The sequence below is a fragment of the Lemur catta genome, chromosome 18, assembly GCF_020740605.2.
Source record: "Lemur catta isolate mLemCat1 chromosome 18, mLemCat1.pri, whole genome shotgun sequence".
In the NCBI taxonomy this organism is placed as follows: Eukaryota; Metazoa; Chordata; class Mammalia; order Primates; family Lemuridae; genus Lemur; species Lemur catta.
This window is the reverse complement of record NC_059145.1, coordinates 40,774,663-40,797,197: the sequence shown is the minus strand read 5'-3', so window position 1 is coordinate 40,797,197 and position 22,535 is coordinate 40,774,663. Positions and strand designations below refer to the sequence as shown.

The following is a 22,535-nucleotide window of genomic DNA, read 5'->3' as shown; positions in this document are numbered from 1 at the left end:
TCTTGAAAGAATTAATAGAAACTATAAAGCTGGCCAACTTTTGATTCTCTAATCTAGGCTGGCAATCTTTTGCCATCCAGCATGTAACTATTATACCTTCTCTGCAAAAACTGACAGTGCTCATAGAACAACAAATGATTATTAGGGTTGAGAAAAATTATTACAAATATCTATTACAGAATAAATAATAATGCATTTAAATTTTTAAAAAGGAAATAGATGAGGCTGAGGTGGGAGGATTGCTTAAGCTCAGGAGCTCAAGACCAGCCTGAGCAAGAGCAACACCCATCTCTACTAAAAATAGAAAAATTAGCCAGGCATCATGGAACTTGCCTGTAGTACCAGCTACTCAGGAGGCTGAGGCAGGAGGCGGATCCCTTGAGCCCATGAGTTTGAGGTTGCAGTGAGCTATGACGATGCCAGGGCAACAGAGCGAGACTCTGTCTCCAAAAAAATAAATAAATAAATAAAATAAAATAAAATAAAAATAAAAAATACATATATAGATATAGCTTGGCAATTTGAGACATTTCTTAGGAAAACACAACTATATGAATAGTTGCTTGATACCTTTCTAAAGACATGGTCAACAAAAGGAAAATGGTATGCCTAAAATTTAGCAGAAGGCAAGAGCAAAGAGGGACGTGAATATTGAAGCGGTATACTCTCTCCTAACCACTAGGATAGTTCATCAGGCTTTGTGTATTACCAGGAAACCCTCTAAGTACTATTTTGGCCTCCCATGCACCTCAGTAGCCCAAAAAAATGTACCCTGTCCTGTAGAACCATACCTCAATCACTACAAAGCCATTCCTCCCTTATAAAATAACAAAAGTTCTGATTCAACTGGCTGCAAATCAATTAAAGGTCCAGATCATAGACAAAATCTGGTGACCACATTACGGTACTTTCAGTTGGCCTCCACAGGTATCTCTATCCTTTCCACTTTAAGGAGAAATTAAGAGAGTTTGACTATTCTCATGGCTTTTTATTTTATTTGAACATGCTGAAATATTTTTTCCCAGTTAGTAAACTTTCTTTTTACCAAATTCACCACACTTTCACATCATGGTGACTTGTAAGTATTGTTTTAACTGAATCTTTACATCCAATACCAATAATAAAAGAACCAACACTGTCTTAACTCCTAAATCCTCATAAAACTCTTTACAGAAGATACTATCACGATCCCCACATTACAGATGTGGCACAGAGTAATTAAGAAACCTCATGCCCAGGTTCACAAAGCTATTAAAGTAAAAGCGGTGAGATTCTAAACCAGGAATTCTTGCTCCAGAGCCCAGCAGTTTAACTTTTTGTGTGTCCTGGAACATTCTGGCAGTCCAATGAAGCTTGTGGATTCCTTCTCAGCTTAGTATTTTTAAATACATAAGATAAAATACATATGGGGCAACACAGCAAGATCCCATCTCTACAAAAATATGTATGTATGTGTGTGTGTGTGTGTGTGTGTGTGTGTGTGTATTAGCCAGGTGTGGTGGCATGCACCTATAGTCCTAGCTACTCAGGAGGCTGAGGCCAGATGATCACTTGAGCTCAGGAGCTCGAGCTTACAGTGAAGTATGATGGCACCACTGCACTCCAGTCTGGGTGACAGAGTGAACCCCTGTCTCTTAAAAAACTAAAATAAAATAAAAAATAAATGATTGCAAAGGAAACCAATTATATTAAGGGGAAAAAAACCAATGTGTAATACTGTATAGTAATATATATATACTCCTGGTTTTTTTTGAGACAGGGTCTTACTCTGTTGCCCCAGCTAGAGTGCAGTTTCATCATCACAGCTCACTGCAACCTCAAACTCATGGGCTCAAGCGATCCTCCTACCTCAGCCTCCTTAGTAGTTGGGAAAGGAGGGGTGCACCACCATGCCTGACTAATTCTTCTATTTTTTATAGAGATAGCATCTCACTTGTTGCTCAGGCTGATCTCAAACTCCAGACCCTGGCCTTCCAAAGTGCTAGGATTACAGATGTGAGATACCATGCCTGGTCTATACATGCTTCTTAACAATCCGGTTGTGTATCTCATATCCACTGTAATTTCGATATAATGAATATAAATAATATTTTGAGATATCTACAACAACATAATATAGTTGACCCTCCAACAACACAGGTTTGAACTGCACAGGTCCACTTATACATGAATTTTTTTTTTCAGTGTAAGTTACACAGGTAACAAGGTACAGTGCCTGCCTCTCCTTCCACCTCCTCCACCACCACTGGGACAGCAAGACCAACCCTTTTTCATCCTCAGCCTACTTAATGTGAAGAATATGAGAACAAGGCCGGGCGCGGTGGCTCACGCCTGTAATCCTAGCACTCTGGGAGGCCGAGGTGGGTGGATCGCTCGAGGTCAGGAGTTTGAGACCAGCCTGAGCGAGACCCCCGTCTCTACTAAAAATTATCTGGACAACTAAAAATACATATAGAAAAAATTAGCCGGGCATGGTGGCGCATGCCTGTAGTCCCAGCTACTCGGGAGGCTGAGGCACTAGGATCGCTTAAGCCCAGGAGTTTGAGGTTGCTGTGAGCTAGGCTGACGCCACGGCACTCACTCTAGCCCGGGCAACAAAGTGAGACTCTGTCTCAAAAAAAAAAAAAAAAAAGAATATGAGAACAAGACCTTTATGATGATCTACTTGTACTAAATGAATATATTTTTCTTCCTTATGATTTTAATATTTTCTCTAGCTTACATTATGACTACAGTATATAACATACAACAAAATATGTGTTAATCAGCTATTATCAGTAAGGCCTCTGGTCAACAGTAGTATTAGTAGTTACTAGTTAAGTTTTTGAGGAGTCAAAAGTTATGCATAAATTTTCAACTGCAAAGCATGCTGGCACCCTGGCCCCTGCACTGCTCAAGGGTCAACCGTACACTATTAAAATATTTGATTTGTAATGGTAGTAAAATCATAGGTACTGTTAATAATGCTATACCTTGTTGTTTACATTAGAAATTAGAAGAAATGTTAACTTCTAGTTGGAGGATACTGAAGAGGTAATTTTCCCCCTAAGTTCACAGACTTCATCCATGTTAAGACTTCTAACTGCACACTACAACAATCTTCTTAAGGACTGGCATTTAAAAGGACCGATTGGGCTGGGCGCAGTGGCTCATGCCTGTAATCCCAGCACTTTGGAAGGCCAAGGCAAGAAGATTGCTTGAGTCCAGGAGTTGAAGGCTGAAGTGAACTATGATCACACCACTACACTCCAGCCTGGGCTGCTGGACTCTGTGCAAAACTGTCTCAAAAAAACAAACAAAAAAAAAGGACCAATTGTTGGCCCTTTTCTCTTTCTACCAAAGATCCCTTGGTAATCTCATCCAGTCTTATGGTTTTGAATACTACCTAAATTGATGAATAAATTTATCTCCGTTCCAGACCTTTCCCACAAACTCCAGACTTGGATGCCAACTCAACCCAAATGTCTAACAAGCAATCTCAAACTTAACCATGCCCAAAACTGAACTCCTAATCTATTCCCCAAACTTGCTCCTTCCACAGTCATCACTATCTTAGTTGATGGCAACTTTCTAATTGCTCAGTCCAAAAACTCTGGAATCACTCTTGGCTCCTCTCTCACAAGCCAAATCCGATCAATCATATTAGTTTGATCTTCAGACTATATCCAGAATCCATGCATTTCTCACCATTCTTATGTTATCACCTTGGTACCAGCATCTCTCTTCTGGATTACTAGCTTCCTTACAAGTTTCCAGGCTTCTACTGTTGTTCCCCTCTGCAATATGAGATCCTTTGAAGCTGAAAAGCAGACCATGTCACTCTGTTCAAAACCCAGTAAAGTTCTTTTCTTTTTTTTTTTTGAGACAGAGTCTCACTCTGTTGTCCGGGCTAGAGTGAGTGCCATGACGTCAGCCTAGCTCACAGCAACCTCAAACTCCTGGGCTTAAGCAATCCTTCTGCCTCAGCCTCCCGAGTAGCTAGGACTACAGGCATGCGCCATCATGCCCGGCTAATTTTTTGTATATATATTTTTAGTTGGCCAGATAATTTCTTTCTATTTTTTTTAGTAGAGATGGGGTCTCACTCTTGCTCAGGCTGGTCTCGAACTCCTGACCTCGAGCGATCCACCCGCCTCGGCCTCCCAGAGTGCTAGGATTACAGGCGTGAGCCACTGCGCCCGGCCAGTAAAGTTCTTAGAATGGCTCTACAAGGCCCTATGAAATCTGCACCCCACCAACACTGACCAAATCTACCATTACTCTTCTTTGTTCATTCCATTCTAGCCAAATTCACAGGTCTGCTTCAACATCTTGAAACTATTCCATTTGAAATGCCCCCCCCCCCCCCCGCGCAGATACGCTATCTCCCTCTTAAGTCTTTGTCTAAATATCACTCTCTCATCCAGTTCACCCTAGTTTATGCAACCTGTTCCTCAGCAATTCCAAATCCCCTTTAACCCAGCTCAATTTTTCAGAGCACTTACCTTTGAACACTCTATATAATTTGTTTATCACCCCTCAGTAGGATATAAACTCCACAAGGGCAAAACTTCATTTATTTTGCGAACCACCCCTAGTGTGCCTACGTTTGGCACACAACAAACATGCATATGTTCAAAGTAATTATCACTGTAAAGTACTTGCCTATCTCCCTCATTAGGAGAGTTCCTTGAAGATGATGTCTGGATCTAATCTGCGGTGTCCTCAACACCTGTCCCTGGGCCTGCCCCATAATGGACACTTAATACACAAATACTCAAGTGATTATAGCCATTTTCACCTGAAACACAATGTCCTAAATGCTGCCAAAAAAAAAAAAAGGCAGGTCTTACAGCTGTGTCTGATTAAAAGCATGAGTACAAGACAAATATAGAACATCAGACCCCAAGTGTTACTTTAGTCAAACTAAACTTACATTTTTGCCTCAATTTTTTCATATATCTAAGAACCGTTTCAAACCATACAAAGTCTAAAAGGGGCATTTAGTAATTTCCTCCCCAGCCATGCTGCCCCCTCCTCAAGCCCACTGAATTTTTTTCATGCTTGACTTAAATCCTGCCTCTTAAATTTTCCCTGATGACCCCAGCTGGAAGCACTTACACATGCCCTATTCTGCGCCAAGTGCCTTTCATGCATTATCTCATTCAATCCTCCCCAAAGCCCTAGTAAGTTGCTACCATTAGATACCTATTTCAAAGATGAGAGAACCCAAGCTCAGAGAGATGAAGTCACTTCTCTAAGGTTAAACCAGTGTTCAAAAGCATGTCTGATCTGAAACCCAAGTTCTTTAAGCCTATACTGCCTTTCCCCTCTCCAGTGCTGTAACCACGAAATAGCTTACACACACTACCTCACAGGGTTTTCTGTCACTTCACTTCTCCAGGCTTCATTTTCTTCACTTGCAAAATATGTGATATTGTTCAGTATACCTAAAAAGATCCCCTCCAGCGCTTACAGTACTATGAAAGAAAACATTTTATAATTCTTTATATACTCCATACAAGTTAATACACAAGAAGAAAAATATATCAGAACTTACATAATCACTGTTAGAAATCCGAAGCAGTGGAAACAGAAAAGCAGTAAAAATAAAAACTCCAAGACCTTCCATAAAATAAAATATTCTTGATTCCTTCCTCACTCATGTCCACCAAAGATGCACTTCTGAGTTCACTTTCCCACATGTTATGAAAAACTGTTTTCCCCCAAGAAGTGTAAGGATATGATTAAAGCTTCTGGACTTCACCAAATAACCTGGTAAAAGGAACTGAAAGTAGGGACTTAGCCCATTCAGGGGCTAGCATGTTACTTTGTATAGGACAAGTGTTCAATAAGCATTTATTGAATGATATAGATTTATTTTTTTAGGTTTTTCAAACTAAAAAATCTATAACATAACCTTTGTAATTGGATTGATTGTGCAGTAAATCAAAACAATCTAAGGTAATGTTAACTCATGACCAAGAACCCATGAAAAGGATAAAGCTATGTTCAGTTTACTATTCCAAGTTAAGAATTGGGTTTTGTTTTAGAAAGGTAAAACAATGATTTCTTTTTGTGCAGAAATGACCATAAACACCTCAACAGAATCCTTTTGTGTTGCAATCAAACATAAGATCCAGACTTTTTTGAACCCAAGTGAAAAGGTGTGGCAAGGGATTAAAAAATGAGCCATAGAAAACCTAAGGTAAGCTCTTAGAATCATTCTGGTCATAAAAGTTTGACAGTTTCATTTGAAACCCCTATCAATCCTTGAGTTTGAAATTAGTAGTATATTCCTAGGTCTAAACTTCAACACTAGCAAACGGAATTTAAGAATGGCTTTTCAAAACAATGGTCTCGTGAGGGTATAAGGAAAGAAGGGACTCCAGGCTTCAAAGTGGAAGCTTTCTGAGGTAACAGGTACAGCATTAAAAACAGCCCTCAAGAGAAACATAAAAACGTCCTAGACTGAAAAAGTACTATTGGGCAACACCACATTTCGGTCTTCCAGAAGGTCGTCTTCTTTAGAGAATCCTCAAACGATTCTTGGTTTTTAATTAAGTCTTCACAAGTAGAAAGTCATCCATTTCGGGTAAGAGGTTCCTGTTACCAAGGAAATAGTGTCCGAAAGTATGAAAATCTCATAATCTGGAAGAAAATGCATGCCCATCAGAAGGCTTTCATTTTCGGGCGAAAAAACAATCCCGGTGTCACCTCAACGACGGACCACACAAGCCTCGCCACCATTACAAAACCAAAGTGCCAAAGGTGCAGAACGTGAAGCCGGAAGCACTACGAGGCCAGGATTGAGTTCCCAGGAGGAAAAATCAAACCCGAGAGTGAAGCGCAGGCCCCTCGGCGGCCCGGAGCCAGGCGACGCGCGCTAGGCCCTTCCGGTCCGAGCCGCCGTCGCGAGGAGGCCGGGCGACGGGCTGGGCTTCCACCCGAGCCCGGGGATTCGCGGCCTACCCTCGCCGGCGCCCTCTTGCCGGGCCTGGCACCGACAGCTCCTCCGACTCGGGCCCTTCGCTCGCAACAGAGCAAGGGCGAGTCGCGGGAAGCCCGCGGGGATCGCCGAACCCCGGGCTGGCCAGGTCGGTGCGGACGCGGCGGCGGTAGCGGCGACCGTGGCCTCCCCTCCCCCATCGGCCCGGCCCAACTGCCGCAGCGTCGCGAGCAGCGGCGCCAACGCCTGGCCCAGCCGCCGGCCTGGGGCGGCCCAGGCTAGGCGGCCCGAGGTGGCGGCGCGGGCCTGCTCCTTACACCGACCGCGCGAGCCCGCCGTGGGCCCGTTACTCCCCGCGCCGGCCCGCGCCGCCACCCGTCAGGACGCGCCGCCCTCAGCTCGGACTGAGGCGGCCGACGGCAGCGGGAGGCCGCGGAGCTGATACGTACTCAGGAGTCGGGTGCTCGGGGTCGTAGAAATCCCCCATCTTTGGAGGCGGCTGCAGCGGCAACTGCTTCATCGGGAGCGGCTGGAGGCGGCGACGCGAGCCCCCTCCCCGCGGCAGGGCAACTCGGGGGAGGGGAAGGGAGGGGAGGAGGCCGCTAGTCCGACCGCGGCGGCGGCAGAGGCGGCCCGCGTCTCTTGCTCGGCGCTCCCTCCCTCCCTCCGGCGCCCGCCCGCCGCTCTCTCCCTCTCTCACTCACACTGGGAGCGACGCACACCCCACCCGCCCCTCAGCTTCGCAGGCCCGGCCCCTTAAAGAGACAAGCACTAACCCCCGAGAAGGGCCTGCAGCTGCTCGCCGACCCGAGGCAGGGGCAAGTGGGCGGAACACAGCCCGGCGGACGCGCCTGACCCTGCCGACGGCTTTCCGGCACAATACGTCCCGGACCGGAGTGATGTCGGCCGGTCCCGAATCGGGAAGGGCGGCACTGCGACCCCTCCCTCAGCCTGCTGGGCGGCTGGGGGAGGATATGTGACCCGGCCCGCCACAGAATTGTTTGCAGCGGTCGTGCGGAGAACTCCCAGAACTCGCCGGGACCCTGTCCGCCCTGCTCGGCGGCTCTCCGGGAGCCCCAGAGTCCGCGACGGTGCCGAAGGGCCCTCTCCTAGATCTCTGGGCTCTGAGGTAACGCGGCTGCTGCTTCTCCCGGGTCTCTCGCCCTACTCGCCCTCTCCCTATTTTTCCTTCTCGCTCTCTCTCCCCGTTGCCTCTTTATCTCGTCGGCTTAGCGAGTACGGAAGCGCAGCTAGACCGGGGATTCGCTCTAAGGCCGATCTCCCTGGGCGCCCCCTGCGCCCTCCGGGTCTCCTGCCCCCATCGCCCAGCTCTGGGCGGCGTCCCCACCACCTCCTACCCTCCACCTCGGCGCAGTATTCTGCCCCCACCCCAAAATCTGGAGGGCTACAGCTCCCATCCTCTGCATGGTTCTTGAGGCCTTGGAGGCAGTGTCCTGACAAAAAGGTTATTAATCACTTTCTTGCAAAAATGACAAGATGAGATTCAGGAGGCCGGCGCGGTGGCTCACGCCTGTAGTCCCAGCTTCTCGGGAGGCTGAGGCAGGAGGATTGCTTGAGCCCAGGAGTTGGAGGTTGCTGTGAGCTAAACTAACGCCACACTGCACTCTACCCAGGGTGACAGAGTGAGACTCTCTCTGGGGGGAAAAAAAGGATTAAGTAGGATAACTTGAAAAGGCTATAGGCTATAGGTTTTTAGTTATTTTTGGGAAGAGAAACAGAAATACATAAATCCATAGGTGAACTTTCAGGACGTTGAAGAGTTTATGGCAATTGGTAACTTTGAAATTGGGGATTCAAAGGGTCAGCGGTTTGGGTTTTTTTTTTTTTTCCTGTCACTATAATCTTGAATCGGATTTTACCAGCAAACAGTTGGATTAAGGTGTGTGTCATAATTAAATGTGATCTAAGAGAATAAATATCTTTCACTAGCTAACTTTTTAATATATATCCTTTACATATATGTAGCCCAGCAGTGTCTATTAGTGTTTTATTATCACTTAGGGTTTGTCTTAGCATCTTTTCTGGTAGTTTTAATAACAGCATCGGGGTCCAGAGTCCATCTGACTCCCTGGGTTCTAGTCTCCCCAAGGCCTCTTTACACACGGTGGATATTAATTTCTCTGTGGTTTTTCTCACCTTAACCTGAGAATATTGGTGTGAACTGGTCTCACTGTTGTGATGATTGAATGAAATAACATTTGTAAAGCCCTAATCTTTCAATAAATGTTAGCATCATTCAGGCATCAGAGTGCTATTAGTATAATAATTATATTATTACTTATTCAGACATTATAGTGCAGTGGCTAAAAGGCAGCTCTACCCAGTATTGTGTGTACCATCCACTTTCTAGCTATATGACTTTGAGCATGTTGCTTCTCATGCTTCCAGTGCCTCACCTGTAAAATGGAGATACTATCCACAGCAGAGAATGTTGTGAACATGCTGGTACAATGCCTTTCACTAAGTGCCTGGCAAGTGTTATCTTTTGGGCTTTAAAAAAGACTGGGTGCAGTAGCTTCCCAGCACTTTGGGAAGTGAGAGGATCCCTCAAGTCCAGGAGTTCAAGGCTACAGTGAGCTATTATGGCACCACTGCACTCCAGCCTGGACAACAGAGCAAGACCCTGTCTCTTAAAAACAAAAACAAAAAGAATCGTTGAAGCCCTGTGCCTTAGATGTCACATAGGCCATAGGCCCATTGGGAACCACTTGACTTTGGACAGGCAGGTAAGGGCTATTTTAGGTGGAGGTGGCTGAAACAACCTAAGTATGAGGTGATAAGGATCTAAGCCAAGGCAGGTCATGGTGGCTCACGCCTGTAATCCTAGCACTCTGGTAGGCCAAGGCAGGAGGATCGTTTGAACTCAGGAGTTCCAGACCAGCCTGAGCAAGAGCGAGACCCCGTCTCTACTAAAAAAATAGAAAGAAATTATATGGACAACTAAAAATATATATAGAAAAAATTAGCTGGGCATGGTGGCGCATGCCTGTAGTCCCAGCTACTCGGGAGGCTGAGGCAGGAGGATTGGTTGAGCCCAGGAGTTTGAGGTTGCTGTGAGCCAGGCTGACGCCACGGCACTCTAGCCTGGGCAACAGAGTGAGACTCTGTCTCAAAACCAAAAAATAAAAGAAGCCCCAAACAGAAATAAATGAACTGAGTTGTTATGGGCAGTGTCTTCATCTATGACTACACTAAGAGTTCTTTGGACTCATGTTTTTAAGTAAAGAAGGATGCATCCTCAGAACATATACTTAAGCCTAGCCTCATGATCAAAGCCATGAAATAATTTGGCTTTAGTGTTTTTGGTTTTAATAAATACTGATTGTCTCCTACATTCTTACATAAAGGCTTCTGCAAATGTGTTTAAAAGAAAATGTCTAATCTAAAAGTCCCCATACCTTCATTTCTGTGATTTAAAAATAAATAAAAAGAGATAAAAGTCCTAATATGAAACATAAGAGGCATTCCAGCCAGGCATGGTGGCATGTGCATGTAGTCCTAGCTACTCTGAAGGCTAAGGCAGGAGGATCTCTTAAGTCCAGGAGCTCCAGGCTGGAGTGAGCTATGATTTTGCCACTGTACTCCAGCCAGGGTGACAGTGAGAACCTGTCCCCCCCAAAAACAAATAAAAAAGGAGGCATTCCATCCCACAGTGCTAAAAGCCATAAGAACCTGTTTTTTTGTTTTTCTTTTTGAGACAGGGTCTCACTTTGTTGCCCGTGCTACAGTGCAGTGGCATCATTAGAGCTCACTACAACCTCAAACTCCTGGGCTCAAGTGATCCTCCCACCTCAGGCTCCTCAGTAACTGGGACTACAGGCATGTGCCACCATACCCAGCTAATTTTTCTATTTTTTGTAGAGACGATCTATGTTGCCTAGGCTGGTCTCAAACTCCTGGCCTCAAGCAATCTTCCTCCCTCAGCCTCCTGAAGTGCTGGGATTACAGGTGTGAGCCACTGCACCAAGCCCATAAGAACCTTTAAATTGCTCTTGCTGTTACTGTCTCCTGTGGGCACAGACCACCCCCATTCCAGGGGACCCCAGGGTGGCCAGTAGTGACCCTGAAACAAAATCAACTCTGGCATCTATTCCTTTAGGAAAGACAGAAGGCCAAAGGTCAGTCATTCCCCATAACTAGGCTCTGGGTACCTGGTAAAGGGGTAGGAGAAAGAAGAAATGTAGCTGAGACACGGGAACACCAGTTGATCCCCTGAGCACATTCTCTAAAACTATTAATATATGTAAGCAAATTTTTGAGGAAATATATTGACCAGACAATTCTCAGGACAGACACAACACAGAACCAATTAAATCAAAACAGTGAGGTATTCTGAGGTGTCACTGGGTAGTGCCTTTTTTCCATGTGTCCAGGCGAAAGTTCTGCTTCCTCAAATGGGAACTGGCCCAAGGCTCTGGGAGACAAGGAAAAGGTGATTCCCCTTTGAATCCACAGCTGCAGCTGAGTGGGAAGCCACCGCTACCCACTTACTCCACACAAATCTATCATATTCACATAACTTTTATTATAGTATTTTGTTATAATTGTTCTATTTTATTAATTGTTAATTTTTTACTGTGCCTAATTTATAAATTAAATTTTATCATAATTATGTATGTGTAGGACAAAACATAGATAGGGTTTGGTACTATCCTCAACTTCAGGATTTCAGGCATCCACTAGAATGTATCCTCTGCAGGTAAGGGGGTACTGTTGAAATTACAACTGATTTTTAAAATTTTTTTATTTTTAATTATGGGTACATAATAGTTGTATATTTTTTAATTACAACTGATTTTTATTCATGTTCATTCTGCACAGTCCAACACAAGGGAAGAGGAATGTAGAAAACAATACACAACATGCACTGAGCTCTACCTCCTACAACTCCTATTACATATATGTATCAAGTCATCACCTTCCTATATATTATTATCAAACTCTGCAGTTGTTTTTACTGTACAACCAAGCTTTCTGTTTCACATTGCTTTGTTAATTGATTTTAATTACATAATATGTCTATCTTCCCAACTTTTATAAGTTTGTTATAGGCAGAAGCAGTTTGTCTTTCATATTTTATAGTGTCTGACCCTGTATGTTACCAGGTGTTTAATGAATAATTGCTTCTTTTCTGAAAACCTTTTCTGTTTTTTACCAATTCTTTTTCTTTCAGAAACTCTTAAAGTGTTCACACTGGATTTTTCTGTTGAGACTAGACTGTTGGACTTGGCCAACAAGCTGACATCCAGGCAAGCACTCTCTTCTGTAAAGTCTCCTTTGTAAGCTCCTAAAGCTAGCCATTTCATTGAGATTGAAAATATTGATTAAAAAGAACCACATACTATAACCCTCAAGTATACAGGAATATTGTTATTAGGTAACTTTTTTTCAGTATGTGGTAACCTTGTCTTCCCTACAGTTACCAAACATTCAGGGAAGTGATTGTAGTTTATGTTTGTTTTATTCTGTTTTATTTGGGATCTTGGCACACTTCCAGAGAACTCATCTCCTCAGGAGTTTCTCATTGCATCTTCCCTCCCAGACTTGTCTTACCCAACAGAGGATAAAATCACTCAAGATTACCTCAGTTTTACAGATGAATAAACCAATGATTCCAAAGGTTAAGATACATATCAAGGATCATATGACTTAAGGAGAAATAAAGCCAGGATTTGAACCAGGTTATCTGATTCAAGACATTTCCTACAAAAAATCTGGAATTTGCCACCAACAAAAAAACCCGATAACAAAAAGGAATGATGAGCAAAGAAATTAGTAAGTAAGTGATAATAAGTAATTTGTGTGGTTAGTAAAACAAGATAGAACTAATAGCCTGGACAACAAATAACATATAATTTGGAAGCAGGATAGGTGGGGTTGGAGTTGAAGTTTTCCAAGGTCCTTGTATTGTTTAAGAGGATAAAAATACTGATTAACCTTTACTCTTTTAAGTGTGTAAGTTAAAGTGTGTGGGGTAACTACTAAAAGAGTATACAATTTCCAAATGAACAGAGGAAGAAAATAGAATGAAGAAAAATACAAAAAAAGGCACAATATGAAGATAGAAAAAAGAAACAAAGAAACAGTGAGACAAATAGAAATCACAAAACAATATGGTAAAAATAAATGAAAATATTTCAGTAATTACAGTAAATATAAATGGAATAAACTAGTTTTTTTTTTTTTTTTTGAGACAGAGTCTCGCTTTGTTGTCCAGGCTAGAGTGAGTGCCGTGGCATCAGCCTAGCTCACAGCAACCTCAAACCCCTGGGCTTAAGCGAGCCTTCTGCCTCAGCCTCCCGAGTAGCTGGGACTACAGGCATGCGCCACCATGCCCGGCTAATTTTTTTTTGTATATATATTTTTGGTTGCCCAGATAATTTATTTCTATTTTTTTTTTTTTAGTAGAGATGGGGGTCTCACTCTTGCTCAGGCTGGTCTCGAACTCCTGACCTCGAGTGATCCACCTGCCTCGGCTTCCCAGAGTGCTAGGATTACAGGCGTGAGCCACCGCGCCCGGCCTAAACTAGTTTTTTAATGTAAAATGGACAAGAAAATAAAATTCAGCCATATATTTTTAGATATACTTAAACCCAAGAACATAAAAAGATGGAAAAGGTTGGAAAAAGATGTCAGGCTAATATAATAATAGAAAGCTGGTAGAGCTAAGTTAACATCAGACAAACTAAAAATAAATGAAGGTTACTAAATAATGACAAAAAGTTCAGGACCCTAGGCTGGACTTTAGAATTCTAAACATACATGTACCAAAATTACATATCCCCTAAAAAAATAAAAAGTAAAATATGACAGAACTACAAGGAGAAATTGATACCACTATAGTAGAAATTTTAACACTTCAAAATAATGAATAGATCTTGTAGACAAGAATCAGAAGAGATGAGTAACATAATTAAGAAGATTGAACTAATGGACATATATAAAGTGTTGCACTCAACAGAGAATTCACATGCTTCTAATGCACAGGTGGAAAGTTTATGTAAATTGTCCACTTTTAAGTCTATATGGTAATTCTCAACAAATTTTAAATGATTACTATTATACAGGCCACATTCTTTGACTACCATGCAGTAAAGTTAGACATCACTAAGTGTGTGTGGGCAGGGTGGAGGGTGTATTTGAAAATTCAAAAGCATACTTGCAAATAACTCATTGGTTAAAAAAAACATAATGGGAATCATAAAATAGGAAAATTGTAGAATATAGCTAAAGCAGTATTAGAGGAAAATTCAGAACTTTAAATGCTTATGTTGTGGGTGAAAAAGACTGAAAATAACAAATTGTATGTGAAAATTAAGAATTTAAGAAGAACTAAGTAGAAGTAAAAAAATAATAAAGATCACAGTACAAAATTAATGAAAGAAATAGAAGGCATACAGTGCAGAAGCTCTACAAGTCAAGAGTTGATTTTTTAAAAAGACTATTGACAGCCTCTGGCAAATTGTGGGAAAAATAGAAGAAACAAACAATGAAAAGAACAAAACTATGGAAATTGCAGAGATTATAGAATTAACAAAGTTATGAATAATTTGATGTCAATAAATGTGAAAATTTATCAACTTGGACAACTTTCTAAGAAAATACAAATTAGCAAAACTGACTCAACGAGAAATAGAAAATCTATTTTATCCTAGAACTATTAAAAAACAAACCAGTCAAAGCCTTTAAGACAAAGTTAAAAAAAAAACAAAGCAGTAGTCAATTTTTCCACAAAAAGGAAGAGATGGAGGGAGGATAGATAAACAGAGGCACAGACAGACCCAGACAGGCAAATATAAAAAAGAAAAATTACACCGGCCGGGCGCAGTGGCTCACACCTGTAATCCTAGCACTCTGGGAGGCCAAGGCGGGTGGATCGCTTGAGGTCAGGAGTTCGAGACCAGCCTGAGCGAGACCCCGTCTCTACTGAAAATAGAAAGAAATTATCTGGCCAACTAAAATATATATATAGAAAAAATTAGCCGGGCATAGTGGCACATGCCTGTAGTTCCAGCTACTTGGGAGGCTGAGGCAGTAGGATCGCTTAAGCCCAGGAGTTTGAGGTTGCTGTGAGCTAGGCTGACACCACGGGACTCACTCTAGCCCGAGCAACAAAGTGAGACTCTGTCTCAAAAAAAAAACAACAACAGTTTTTTGGTTTTTTCTTTTGAAACAGGGTCTTGCTCTGTCGCCCCGGCTAGAGTGCAGTGGTGTCATCATAGCTCACTGCAACCTCAAACTCCTGGGCTTAAGCGATCCTCCTGCTTTAGCCTCCTGAGTATCTGGGACTACAGGTGTGCACTACCACTACTGGCTAATTTTGTAGAAATGAGGTCTCACTCTTGCTCAGGCTGGTCCCTAACTCCTGACCTCAAGTGATCCTCCTGCCTTTGTCCCCCAGAATGCTAGGATTACAGGCATGAGCCACCGTGCCCAGCCCCAAAAAGTTTACTACATGTTGAAATGATAACATTTTGGTAAGTAAATTCTGTTATTAGATTAAGTAAAATATATTATTCAAATTAATTTTTCACTTTTTTAAATGTGGCTTCTAGAAAATTTAAAATTACATTTGTGACTTGTATTTTATTTCTATTGGACAGCACTGATCTAGAATATATATAGAACACATGCAAATCAAGGCAAATATAACCCAGTTTTTAAAATTGGCAAATATCACAGAAAAGGAAAAATTATTGGCCAAGAAATATTTGAAAAGTTATTATCAGGAAAATCAGGCATAATACACTGCTGATGGGAGTGTTCATTGATACAGTGGTTTTGGAAAAAAAGTTGGCATTACCTAGTAGAGTTGAATATGGGCATACCCCTAAAACCCAACAATTATATACTCATACATATACAAACTAAAACTCTTGGACACCAAAAGACCTGTTCATAGCAGTATTGGCAAATGTCTATTAACGACAGTATATTTATATAATGAACTACTAAATAACACTGAAAATGAATGAACTTTTCAGCTATACCTACCAAAATGGTTAAATGGTTAAATCTTAGGAACATAATAATGAACAGAGGGAAAAAGACATAAAAGAATATGTTTTTTGGCCAGGCACAGTGACTCACGCCTGTAATCCTAGCACTCTGGGAAGCTAAGGTGGGAGGATCGCTTGAGGTCAGGAGTTTGAGACCAGCCTGAGCAAAAGTGAGACCCCGTCTCTACTAAATAATAGAAAAAAATTAGCTAGGCATAGTGACCGCACGCCTGTAGTGCCAGCTACTCAAGAGGCTGAGGCGGAAGGATTGCTTGAGCCCAGGAGTTTGAGGTTGGTTGCTGTGAGCTAGGCTGACACCATGGCACTCTAGCCCAGGCAACAGAGCAAGACTCTCAATGGTTTCACCCAGTCTCTACAGAGTTTTGTTTTTTGTATTTTTTTTGAGACAGGGTCTCACTCTGTGGTCCCAGTTAGAGTACAGTAGTATCATCAAAGCTCAATGCAACCTCAAACTCCTAGGCTGAAGAAATCCTCCCACCTTGGCCTCCCAAGGTGCTATGATTATGGGCGTCAGCCACCTTGCCGAGCCTGCTGTAGGTATTTTTTTTGTATTAGCGTAATCAGAGGGGATAAACAATTTTATATGCTAGTTTTTTCAGGTAGTATCTTTCATATCTAAATTTATAGATTTGCTATTATCATGACAATGCTCATTTCAATGATTTATCTATCTATAATTTATTTATTCATTTCCCTATTCTTAGGTATGTAAGTGGTTTCCAGTTTTTACTATTATAAATAATGGTGCTACAGGCCGGGCTCATGCCTGTAATTCTACCATTTTGGCAGGCTGAGGCAGAAAAATTGCTTGAGGTCAGGAGTTTGAGACCAGCCTGAACAACATAGCAAGACTCTGTCTCTACAAAAAACAAGAAAATTAGCCAGGTGTGGGGGTACGCGCCTGTAGTCCCAGCTATGGGGGAGGCTGAGAGGCAGGAGGATCACTTGAGTCCAGGAGTTTGAGGTTGCTTTGAGCTAGGCTGATGGCACAGCACTCTAGCCTGGGCGACAGAGCAAGACTGTCTCAAAAAGAAAAAAAGAACTTAGGGTAGAGTGCCCAAGTCTTAACTTAGTTTTATTCTTAGCAGAAATGAGCCCATGACAGGGAGAGATGAAAAGCTCTTTCCAAGAATGGAGAAGGGTGATGGGGTATGACTTTGTCTTGTAAAGGGCCGACAGGCTATTGGTGACCCTGGTCCAGATTCAGGCAGATCAATGTTAGGAAAGAGAATTTATGGACAATGAGAACTTGGAAACATGTATTGATACCCTCAAAAGGCCTTTTCATGCCTCCAGGGGAACTAGAGACCCTGGCTTGAAGACTACCTATCTCAGTCGCAGCAGGGCTGGTAAAGTGATTTTGCCTTCTACCAAATCCAAGAGGTAGAATTGGAGAAGTTCTTTAGGCTGCCAGAAAAGGGAGGGCCTATGACCTTTTAACAAATAATGAATAATAATAGTAAAACCTTTACCTCTTAATTTATATATGGTTTTCACAAATAAACTATACACAACTGCTTTCATTATGTATGCCTAGTTTTCTCACATACTGATTTGCATATTTGACATTGAAGTTGATAAGAGATTTTTTTGTGGTTTTTAATAGCTAAATTTGATTTTCTCTTTAGAGCTCTTTTTGTTGAGAGATCTGTAAACTATGTGACCTTGTTTAAGTTTCTGTATTGAAGCCACCCCAGAGCACTGTTTAAATGCTCAATCTGCCTAAACTCTTATATTTGGGAAATGGCTTAAGACATGACAAATTATCAATGTGATAAAATACCAGGCAGTCAACAGAAATTGCAATGTTGAAGGCAAACAACACGGAAATGTGTATAATAGCATTTTAAGTACAAAAGCTAGAACATTGATTTCAATGAGTCAGGGTCTGTTTTGGTTCTGTGGTAAACTGAAAAAATTTTATGCGTTAGGTGGGAGATACATGAGGAATTTTTTTTTTTCCTAAATTGTTTTCTTCAATGTGGTTAAAACATGGATTGTACAATAAAAATAGACAGTGTGTGTCAAGAGCAGTGATCACTGTTAATGACTAAACCAAAGCATTCTTTGCAAATTAGTAAATAAAAGGACTTTCAAAGGGCAAAGAGCTTAAGTTATAAAAGGAAGGGTTCGTTACAGAAAAACCTATTTGGCAAATTTAGGAGGCACAGAGTCTTGATTATTTCTGAAGAGAGCATTTGGATGGAAAGGGCCAGAAAACATGTCTTTAGGGGGTAAATTCGAGAAAGGCCAAAGTACCAAGCTCCCAGCGCAGTAAATGAATCTGCAGAATGCAGGTCCAAGGATCTGATGCTGTTGATAAACTTGAATGTTTGGACATTCCCTCTCACAGGGAAGAAACCAGCCAAGGCTGGTACAAAGAGAAATGTAGTGGGTATAAATTCAACAATCACAAAACAAACGTATATAGAATTCTGCCTCTGTATTTCAGCATTTCCCCCTACCACCACCACTTCAAGAGGTCTGCCCTCTCCTCTTCCCCTGCTTCCTGAGAGCCTGGGTAAGGAAACCTGAATAGGGAGAGTTAATGGTCCTTACTTGTTAATCTGTTCATCCCACTTTGATTATATCTCTGTTCTGGCACCTCACTGGTGTATGCTGGCCAGTGAGGCTGACCTCAGGCTCTGCTGCCTAACAGCTTTCCTCAGTCAGATACAGGTACTCTATGGCTCAAGTGCCATGTTGGTCCTATTGTCATACTGATTGTAGCGCCCTGCTGAATAGAGTACCACTGTGGTAGTAACACCCTGTGGGATAGAGCACCTTGGTTTCCCTGACGGTGTTACCAGTGATCATGTGGTAGCCCAGGACATCAGAAAGTCCATCTAGTCAACAAACTTTTGCTTCACTTGTGACTGCAGTAAGCAGAATAATGTCCCCTCCTCCCAAGATGTCCATGTCCTAATACCTGGAACCTGTGAATATGTTAGGTTACAGGGCAAAGGCAAATTAAGGTTGCTCCTAAAGGTGTTAATTCCCTAGCATCTGAGGCCACCCTGAAGCAGCACCTACATAGAGAAAGACTTTATGTAGAAAGTTGCAGATGCTTTCAGTAGGAAGCCATTAGCAGGAATGGCAAGTGCAAGGAATAGTGGCATGACAGCACCTGCTATAGAAGGTGACATTTAAGCAAGGATTTGAAGGAAGTGAGGGAGTGAGTCATGTGGACATGTGGGGGAAGAATGTTTTAGGCAGAGGGAACCACCTTTGCAAAGGTCCCAAAGCAGGAGCTGCCTGGCACATTTGAGGAGCAATAAGGAAGCCCATGTGGCTGGAGTAGAGTGAGCAAGGGGGACAGTAGAGGAGATGAGAATACAGAAATCACAGGAGTCAAGATCATATAGAAGGCTGGGTGTGGTAGCTCATGCCTGTAATCCTAGCACTCTGGGAGGCCGAGGCAGGAGGATTGCTTGAGCTCAGGATTTTGAGACCAGCCTGAGCAAGAGCGAGACTCTGTCTCTACAAAAAATAGAAAAATTAGCCAGGCATAGTGGCTTGTGGGCTGTTGTAAGGACTTGGGTTTTACTCTGAGAGAAAGAGGGAGCCATTAAAAGTTTGAAAAGAGATGTGACATGATCTAACATATTTCAAAAGGATCAAGCAGGCTCCTATTCTGGAAATAGATTATGAGAGAGCAAAGGAGGAAGGTGGGAGACAGGAAACTGTTGCAATATCCACACAAGAGATGAGAGTGGCATAGATAAGAGTTGGGGCAGTAGAAGTCATGAGAAGTGGTCAGATTTTGAATATAGTAGGAAGATAAGGCCTACTGAATTTCTTGACAGATTCATTGTGGGTGTGAGAGAAAGAGAGGAGTGAATTACAAAACTAAATATTTTAGCCTGATCAATTGGGCTGAGATAAGGGAGGCCATGGGTAAATCATGTTTGGGGTACAATTAGGCATTCAGTTTTGAACATGTTGATTTGTGGATGTATACTAGATATTCAGGTGGAAATGTCAAGTTAGCAGTTAACTATACAGGTTTAGAGCTCAAGAGTGTGGTCTAGGCTGGATATATAAAATTGGGGTTGGTGTTTAGACAATGTTTAAAGCCATCATTGAATGAGATCACCAAGAGAGTGATCTCTCTATTGTCTCTTTCTGGATCTGTGATTAGATGTATATTGGATCCTCTCATTCTGTCCAGCATAGCTCTTATCCACATTTTCAATTTTCCATTTCTTCATCCCTCTATGCTACATTCTAGGCAATTCCCTCAGATCTAGTTTCCAGGTCATTAATTCTTTCTTTCACTGTTTCTAGTCTGTCATTTTAATTTTTAGGACTTCTTTTTTCACTCCTAGAAGTTCTGCTTTTTAAAAAATCTGCAATGTGGCCAGGTGTTGTGTCTCACACCTATAAATGCCAGCAGTTTGGGTGGCCAAGATGGGAAGATCACTTGTGGCCAGGAGTTCAAGACTATCCTGGACAATATAACAAGACCCTGTCTCTCCCTGCCAAAAAAATGTGCAGTCTATTTTAATAGTCTTTCTCATTTTTTGATTACTTCTGTATTTATAACATGTTGTATTATATATGTATATATAAGCATATATGCAGACATATATTCATCCAAATAATTTCTTATAAGTCTGATCCTGTTTTCATTGTGCCTCCACTATGGTAGGTTGTTTCTGGGTGTGTGTGTTTAATTTTTGGAGCTCATGTTTACTAGGGCTTTTTATGTGGGGATGCTGTATGACTGGGTAAAGAGCATGCACAGATTTTAAAATTTTATTTTACTAAGTGTTTCAGGGTTGTCACCAGCCTGGGGCTAATTTTTATGCTAATTCCTCAGCCAGGTGGTTCCTGAACCACATAGTGTAAATTTGAATACCAAATCTGTACATGGTAGCAAATTCTCATGGAGCCTGTTCCCCCTCAACCCTGGGGAAAGTTTCCTTGTTATTTCTCCGTGCCAGTGGGGGAACTTTTTCTAGCTTACCTCTTCACCAAGGATGAAGGCTTCAGGCCACTTTTATCCAGGGAGTCCCATTTCTAACTTCCTCTCTGGCATCGGCCAAAGTCTCATTTCTTGTACTTGTGTGGACATTAACACTCAAGAGCAGGCTGGGAGCGGTTGCTCACGCCTGTAATGCTAGCACTCTGGGAGGCCAAGGCTCAAGGATCACATGAGGTCAGGAGTTCGAGACCAGCCTGAGCAAAAGCAAAACCCTGTTTCTACCAAAAATAGAAAAAATTAGCCGGGTGTGGTAGTGCACACTTACAGTCCCAGCTACTCAGGATGCTGAGACAGGAGAATTGCTTGACCCCAGGAGTTTGAGGTTGCAGTGAGTTATGATGACGCTACTGCACTTTACCTGGGGCAGGGTGACAGAGGTAGACTCTGCCTCCAAAAAGACAAAATGAAACCAAAAAACACTCAAGAGCAACAATCCACTCACACACCTTCTCCTGGTCCCTAAGCCACAGCCAGTTCACATGCTGACTACTCTGGTTTTCAGTTCTCCTTTTGTCTCCAGTTCCTGGCAGTTCCCTTTCCTACAAATTTAACTTTGTACAGTTGTCCTGGACCACTCACGTATACCAAAATCCATGGATAATGACCTGCTGTTGGCCCTGCAGAACTCACTTATAGGAAAAGTCAACCCTCTTTTTTTTTTCGAGACAGAGTCTCTCTCTGTTGCCCGGGCTAGAGTGCCATGGCATCAGCCTAGCTCACAGCAACCTCAAACTCCTGGGCTCAACCAATCCTAGTGCCTCAGCCTCCCGAGTACCTGGGACTACAGGCATGCACCACCACACCTGGCTAATTTTTTCTATATGTATTTTTAGTTGTCTGGTTACTTTCTTTCTATTTTTTAGTAGAGTCCGGGTCTCTCTCTTGCTCAGGATGGTCTCGAACTCCTGACCTCGAGTGATCCTCCCGCCTCGGCCTCCCAGAGTGCTAGGATTACAGGCTTGAGCCACCTCTCTCGGCCAACCCTCCTTATACACGAGTTTTGCATCCCACTAATACTATATTTTCGATGCTCATTTGGTTGAAAAAAATCCACAGTATATGTGGACCCACACAGTTCAAACCCATGTTGTTCAAGGGTCAACTGTATTTAAAAGAATGTTACACTTTAGCCAATATCTCTTTTTGTAGTAGGAATGTTTTCAGGTTATCTCATCTGTCACATTTTTGGAACTGGAAGTCCCTTCAGGGGTGATATGGATGGTCAGATTAACTGAGCAGGAATTATTTTCTGGAGTGACAGGCTCATTTGAGTGAATCCAATGCCCCCTACCTTCCTCTCATGTTGGAAGCTTGCGCTCCTGTAAGGAGTCTGAGTGGAGCATGATCTCCTGAGCACTGTCCTGCTTTATTACTGTGGCTCTGTCCACCCTGATGATTTACTTCAGTTTGTGCCAGAACTGACCAAAGAGGCCTGTGTGATGACAGATGAACTAGAGACAAATGTGACTGCATCTAGGACCAAGTGCCATTACAGAGGCTCAGTTTGTCTTGGCTAACAGACTCTAGGACTGGGTGAGAACTCCTGTGGGCAGGACGTCCAGCAGGGCCATGCCATTCC

The 22,535-nt window shown here is 42.5% G+C and overlaps 1 protein-coding gene and 1 long non-coding RNA gene across 5 annotated transcripts in view; one reads left to right on the top strand and one right to left on the bottom strand.

Moving 5' to 3' along the window:
* The window catches only part of SETD2 (SET domain containing 2, histone lysine methyltransferase), a 127,130-nt gene extending 119,513 nt beyond the window's left edge, over positions 1 to 7,617 (bottom strand). For 2 of the 3 annotated variants that reach the window (XR_006729833.1, XR_006729834.1), the window contains exon 1: positions 7,378 to 7,601. Coding sequence is in view for 1 of the 3 variants with exons in the window: in XM_045530392.1 (XP_045386348.1) it covers positions 7,378 to 7,448 (71 nt within the window). In the remaining 2 variants the exon portion in view is untranslated. Of the gene's footprint in view, positions 1 to 7,377 lie in introns of all 3 variants that reach the window. The other variant, XM_045530392.1, reaches the window with a different exon arrangement.
* A 143-nt stretch (positions 7,618 to 7,760) lies between these two features.
* The window catches only part of LOC123623335, a 59,620-nt gene continuing 44,845 nt past the window's right edge, over positions 7,761 to 22,535 (top strand). For both annotated transcript variants that reach the window (XR_006729832.1, XR_006729831.1), the window contains exon 1: positions 7,761 to 8,057. This is a non-coding gene — a long non-coding RNA (uncharacterized LOC123623335). The remainder of the gene's footprint in view (positions 8,058 to 22,535) is intronic.